This window comes from Epinephelus moara, chromosome 13, assembly GCF_006386435.1.
Source record: "Epinephelus moara isolate mb chromosome 13, YSFRI_EMoa_1.0, whole genome shotgun sequence".
NCBI lineage: Eukaryota > Metazoa > Chordata > Actinopteri > Perciformes > Serranidae > Epinephelus > Epinephelus moara.
In genome coordinates this window covers 38273266-38280480 of record NC_065518.1, presented here as the reverse complement: position 1 = coordinate 38280480, position 7215 = coordinate 38273266, and the positions used below count along the sequence as shown (strand labels likewise).

The window sequence follows — 7215 nt, the reverse complement described above, 5'->3', positions numbered from 1 at the left end:
TATATATATATATATATATATATATATATGTGTATATATGAAATAGGTATGCCCACTCCACCCTGTCAAATGCTTTCTCAGCATCAAGTGAGAAAGCTACTGTTACATCTGCCTTGTTTCCAGCTTGCTACGTAAGATGAAGCAGCCTGTGGAGATTATTAGATGATGTCCTTTTAATGAAACCCACTTTGTCAGGGTGAATAAGTTTTGTTAAAAAAAAATCCTCTAGTCTAGATGCCGAAATCTTGGAAAGCAACTTAGCGTCAACACTAGTCAGTGACACAGGGCGGTAGTGAGTGCCTGTCTTTTTTATGAATCAAAGTTATTATAGCAGTTTGCATACTATCTGTAAGAGACCCCCTTTCTGTTGCGTCCTTAAAGACTGTAAGTAGTCTGGGGGCAAGAAGATATGAAAAAACTTTATAAAATTCAGCCGGGGGGGCCATCATCCCTTGGAGATTTCCTGCTCTGTAGGTCCTTTATAGCCTTTTTAACCTCCTCCAACGTAATGTCCGCTCCAAGTTCACATTGTTCCTTATCTGACAAGGTTGGGCATCTTACACTCAATAAAAAGGATCTTATATCTTCATAATCTGGGTTGTCTGAGCTATAAAGATTTTGATAAAATGTGGCAATTATGGCATTTTTGTTGGTATCATCTGTCTTCAGTTCACCGCTGTCACTTACTATAGCTGGTATGATTGACTGGGTGTATAGCTGCTTTGCTCTCTGTGCTAATAATCTTCCAGTTCTCTCCCCTTGTTCATAATATTTATATTTGATTCTGAATAAAGCATATTCAACTTTCTTCTGTAATATGGAATTATATTCTGCTTTTGGCTTATTTAGTTCAAGATGAGTGGTGTAGTCAACTTGGGTAGAATGTCTAATGTCTATTTTCCAGATTTTTTATTTTTTTTGACTCCAGCTCATGAGAACATTGAACAGATCTCTTTTTTAAGATATGAGCAGTGTTGTAGAAGACTCATTATTCAGCCAATAATCCAGTATTTCAGGTTTGATAAATTCCAGAGAATGCTCATCCCTGAGCAGGGATGAATTAAACCTCCACCTAGTGGGTTGAAATCTTGGTAACTGGCCAAGGTGTAATGCCATCTCCACCGGCGCATGATCTGATAATAGGATAGGACCAATAGACGTTTGCTCAATAACAGAAAGTAGCGATTGTGAGATAAGAAAATAATCTATTCTTGAATAAGAAGTATGTGGATGAGAGTAAAAAGTAAATTCCCTGGCTGAAGGGTGAAAGAATCTCCATACATCTACTAGATCTAACTCCTCTTCCGTTGTGTCAGTTGCCTTCCGAGCCTGTGAAGGTTGTGTAATACCCCTTGTGTAAGTTTTATCAACTCTAGGGTCCCCTACATTGTTAAGTCCTCACCTAATACTATATATGCATTTCCAAACTGTGTGATTGTGTTGCTGATGTCTACAAATAAACCAGGTAGGTCTGCTGTTGGACCATAAATGTTCAGAAAAGTGCCCCTGATACCAACGAGCTCAGCATCCATAGCTTCCCCACCCAGTCCCTTTGCAATAGTAAAGAGTCTTGCTTTTCCAAATGGGTCTCCTGTAGGAATCATATCAGGGTTTTTTTGTTTTAAAGATAATAGATTTTTCTTCCTTTTTAATGGCTGAATTGGCACCCTCAACATTTAATGATATTAGTCTAACCAGTTCACCCATAACATGTTACTAATTGTATTATTACCAGATATTTTAAAGCATCTACAAAAAAAAAAATACTTAAGAGCTCCAGCTCTGTTGGAGATTTCCCTTGTGAAAGAGCAGATCTTACATACAACCTAACACTATAAGAATAAACATGAACCAAACATTTAGAAAAAACAATGTTGAGCCAAAAAAGAACATGTGGCTCTCCTACTCCAACTAAACTACCACAGTGCATCCTTATGAAAAGGATACCTGACCTGTCTTAGCTCCCCACCCCCACCCTAAAGCCTTTAGTTAGCATATTAATGTGCTTTTCCTATTTAAGACCAGCAGTAATTTGTCAACCACAACAAAATATTAATGTCTTCCAGAGGGGAGAAAAGAAAAAATTAATTAAAAAAATTAAAATAAAATAGTAATAAAAATAAGACGGCAGGTACAACCTCACAAATAAATAAAATCAACCTGCTTATGCAGACCCTGTACCTGCATGTATATACAGACACCTCTGTGAAAAATAGTATGCTGTAATGTGAAAACACACCCGTGAGCACATGCAACCTTAAACAAAAGTAACAAATATCTCTCTCAGGTAACAGTAAAATAGAATGGGAATAAAACAGTGTGGATATGCTGCATTATAATAAACTACGTGTAGGTTAATATCCGAACATACCTATATGGCCATCAGTAGTTCAATTTGAGCACTCAGTCTGGACACTCAGTCCTGCGCTGTGAGAAAGTCAGCTGCTGTGCCTGGCGAGGTGAAGGTGTGTGTTGTTTGTGGAGACCCTCAGAGTGGCTGGATACAGCATGGAATATGACATACCCCGCTCTTGGAGCTGTTTCTTTACGGCTCAAATCCTGAATCCATGTAAAGACCCAGTTTTTCAGTGAGTAGGGTGAGCAAGAAACCACTTAAGTCCTTTTTTATGGCATTTTCAGGTATGCTTTATCCTGAAGTTTTTTTTTTTTAAGTTTAGCATGGTGGAGTCTATGCTAGCCCCTCGGCTATTGCTAACGTCCTCTAGGCCCGAAATCCTGGTTTCAGCCTCTGACATCTGTGCACCAAGTTTCTCTACCATGGTTTGAAGTGTCTCCAGGCCTGTTTTCATGCTACTCACATCTGCTGCAATCCCTTGCAAGAGACTTTTGAAGCTGGCAAGTTCAGATTTGGTGTCCTAAGGTGTTGCGGGTGTGCTGCCTTGTGCATCCATGTTGTCCTCCGTCAGGATTTTTTTCGGTTGTCTTGATGAACGAGGTGGATTTTGCTTTTAAGGTGGATTTTGCTTTTAACAAATATGTTGCAAGACATATTTGTAAAAAGCATTTTCTGAGACTGTTTTAGCAAAGTTTAATCAAGTTTAGTGGCTACAGCATGGGGGTAGGGTAGCCTAGCTGAACGGAGCAAAAGGCTATGCGGCCATGTTGGTGTCACGCATCATCGGAAGTCCAGGTTTGACCTTTTTTTTTTTTTGGATATATCAATGGTATTTATTACACCTGGTTTTAGGAGGTGCTGTAACCCCTCAGCACCCATCCTTCCTTCCTCAGTTCTTTGTGCATTAATAATAATAATAATAATAATAATAATAATAATAATGATAATATAAATAGCCTTAAGATAATAAAAACAATGTCTGCATTTTTAATGCCTCCCAGTTGCCAATAGCCATGGCCCGAGGCATTATGTTTTCAGGTTGTCCGTCCATATGTCACTACATCCGTCCCATCCTTGTGAACATATCTCAAGAACGCCTCAAAGAAATTTCTCCAGATTTGGCACAAATGTCCACTTGGACTCAATGATGAACTGATTAATTTTGGTGGTCAAAAGTCAAGGTCACTATGACCTTGTCCATCTAATTTTTGTGAATGCAATATTTCAAGACCACCTTAAGGGAATCTCTTAAAATTTGGTACAAATGTTCAGTTGGATTCAGCAGTGAGCTAATTGGATTATGGTGGTCAAAGGTCAAGGTCAGTGTGGTCTTGCATCTGTCTTTTTCTCATGAACACCTTAAGGGAATTTCTTTAAATTTGACATAAACGTCCACTTTGACTTAAGAATAAACTGATTAAAATTTTGTGGTCGAAGGTGAGTGTGACCTCACAAAACATGTTTTTGGCCATAACTCAATAATTCATATGCTATTTATGACAAAACTTCACACGAATGTCTAATAGGATAAAATAATCAAGGGATGACATTTTACATCCAAAAGGTTAAAGGTCAACTTCACTGTAACATCATCATGTTATGCATAAAACACTTTTCTGGCCATTATTTAAAATCATATCTCAGGAACAAAGGGGAAGTATTTGGTCACATACTTAATTGTTGACACTCATCTTTAAGAGAAACTTGACTGGCGCGCGGAGGCATACAACCATGGGGCGGTAATTTTAGGTTAGTTCTATATTCCTTTGTAAGGTCATCAAAAATGCCTTTTAAAAAATGACTTATAAACTCCTACAAACACTGAAATTGAATAGTCTCAAACTACAATAGACTTATTCGATAATTTTATACTTGTGCTACAATTTTGTGGCCTGTGCTCCAAAACTAAAACCTCTGTAGCACCAGTGCTATGTGCAAATAAAGTACAGCCCTGTAGTGATAGAATGATCAAAAGACTGCATTTATACTGAATACAGATATTACCAAACACTTTTATGCTCCTATTTTCTAGTTGAAAGAAAAGATCTAAGACTGTTTCTGTGCACGCTATGCAAAATTGGATTAAAAAACACAAGTGTTCCATTTGTATTTATGTTTAGGTTTTTTAGGTGAAACAGACTGAGCAGAGAGTTATACTTTCTTCACCGGGGTTGGATTTTTTTTTTTTTTTTTTTTTTTTTNCCGGACGGGGACTTGAACAGACGACCCTCCGGTTCCCAACCCAAGTCCCTATGGACTGAGCTACTGCTGCCCCGATTTAGTTGGTTAGCTGGTTTCATTTGTTTATGTCATTCCTGATCGTTGCTCTGCTCCAGTAATTTTTGTCTCCGGGTGATGGCGTAGAAAGTATTCAAAACATACTTCACTTTTGACTCACAAATGTTGTTATGGAGACATTAAAGTAAAACATGCTTGCAACCGTCGCCCTTTGCTGAGATGAATTACAAGGTAACTCAAGGTTTTGCCATGCTGTAGACTGTCCAGGTGCTGTACCGCGCTCACAGTTGAGTTACGCCTTTTTCGTTCCGTCAACATCACATTATTAACTAATATTTAGATAATTGATCATTGACATTCGATGCTAATTTTTCCATGTCCTATTGTGATGGATTTAAGAATCCATTATTTCCCTCACCCCCACTTCAAATCCTACATCAGATCTTGCTGGTTTAAAATCAAAATAGCCCCAAACAGGGCAGGGAGCAAAAGATGCCCGGATAATCTCTAAACCTCTTTTCATACTCCCAGTCAGTTTCCAGCCACCTACCAGTCAACTCCCAGCCACAAGGAGTTTCCCCCTCTTCCTGTTTCCTGACAAGGTGTGTCTGGACTCCACTATAAACGCCTATTCATTCAGTTACAGGATGTTGCCATGAGATGGCGATCCATTACAAACACATAAACCAGTGAAGTACAATGAAACCCTGATTTACAGTGCTGGAATATAATTGAGTACATTTACTCAAGAACTGTACATTAAATTTTGAGGTACAACTTGACTTAGGCTACTATTTCCATTTCTTTTTTTCTTTTTTTTTTTTTAAGATATTTTTGGGCATTTTTAAGCCTTTTAATTGATAGGACAGACAAGTGTGAAAGGGGGAGAGAGAGAGGGAGTGACATGCAGCAAAGGGCCACAGGCTGGATTCGAACCCGGGCCGCTGCGGCAACAGCCTTGTACATGGGGCGCCTGCTCTACCACCAAGCCACCGACGCCCCTACTATTTCCATTTCATACTGCTTCATACTTCTATTCCACTATACGGCTATGCTGCTGTTGCACAGAAGGTAGAATGGAGCGGGTTGTCCACTAATCAGAAGATTGGCCGTTTGATCTCCTGCTCCTCCAGACCACTGTTGAAACTATCTTTGATAGCCATCAACTTATACATCACGGTATATACCATGAAACCGGTATATCGCTGCAACCCTACCGGACAAGTGAAAAAAAACGTAGTCATGTTGAAGCCTGTGCATATACCATGCTTCAGAAATGCAAACTGGTGTGTAAAGAGAACCAAGTGGAGAAAACTGATGCTGATGTAAATGTTTTGCTGAAACTGTGTCTCTGGTGGCAGGTATGGCATACGAGAGTTTGTGGTCATTACCCCAGGAACCAACTGTGAGGCCATCATCAGCGAGTCCAAATGCAATCTGCTCCTCAGCTCTATCTCCATTGCTCTGACCAACAGTGGCTGGTGAGTCACCTTCCTCACTCAAGGTAGGGTGTCTTTGGGCAGTCCAGTGTGGGGAAAGTAGCTGAACTAAGGTTGTTGTTATGTTGTGCTTACATTGACTTAAGAGGAGCAGCATCTACACATCCCAACACAGTAAGTGTCTTGGTGCTTTGTAGCATCAAAAGAGCCTGCTGGTTGAGAGAAGCTGCTGGATATGAGTGCTATCCAAGATTTAGGACACATTGAATTCTTCATAGTAATGTCTCCTCCTTTTTATCTTGTGCACACAGCCAGGTGCCCATGTTTGTGCAGATCCAGCAGAAGTGGAGGCGGGTGTACGCTGGAGAGTGCCAGGGCCCAGGGGTGCGTACTGACTTTGAGATGGTCCACCTCCGCAAGGTGCCAAGCCAGTACAACCACCTGTCTGGCCTGCTCGACATCTTCAAATCTAAGATAGTAAGTGCCATGGAATAAGACACACACACACACACACACACACACACACTAACTGTTACGCCCCACCCTTAGACGGCCCTACGGGGCTAACAAAACTCCATCACTGACCCAATAATAACCACATGAACACCTTTAAAACACTCAAATCCATGGGATTCATTAGAATTAAAACAGGCAAACAAAACAACAAAAACCCCTTGGTGAGAGGCAGCAGGACCAGCAGTCCCCACTACAGAGCCTCTCTCCTCTGCTGCTGGCACAGGAGCTCTTAAGCACCTCCTCCTCCTCCAGTTTAATTAATTTGATTGATTTTGATTTGAAAGTTTATTTTGAACATTAAAAAAGAAAAGAAAGCAACAACAACAGACAATGAAAAGACTGTTCAAAAAGGAGTGGAAAGAAGTCAAAATGTCATCCCACCCCTTCATAAGAAAGAAACTGATAATTTGCGGACACTTAATAGCACAATTAATTAGTGCCAACATTTTGTTTTGTTGGAGGAAATGATCCCTGTTAAAGATAATGGGCCTAATTGACAGCTTTGCTGCTGGAAATGTGGAAAGTAGCCTATCATGTCTACACTTCATGGTGTTTGAGGGATTTTCCTTTTTGTTTTTTAAAGAGGGAGACTAGGTATATTTTTGCGCAGCTGTTAATTTCTAACACAGCTCAATATCAGGATGATTTTATTCAGACTATCAATTT

The 7215-nt window shown here is 39.9% G+C and overlaps 1 protein-coding gene across 1 annotated transcript in view; it reads left to right on the top strand.

Moving 5' to 3' along the window:
• Positions 1 to 7215, top strand: part of rab3gap1 (RAB3 GTPase activating protein subunit 1) — a 133380-nt gene that overhangs the window by 9352 nt on the left and 116813 nt on the right. The window contains exons 5-6 of the mRNA XM_050059634.1: positions 5956 to 6075; positions 6345 to 6510. Of these exons, the coding sequence (XP_049915591.1) occupies positions 5956 to 6075; positions 6345 to 6510 (286 nt within the window). The remainder of the gene's footprint in view (positions 1 to 5955; positions 6076 to 6344; positions 6511 to 7215) is intronic.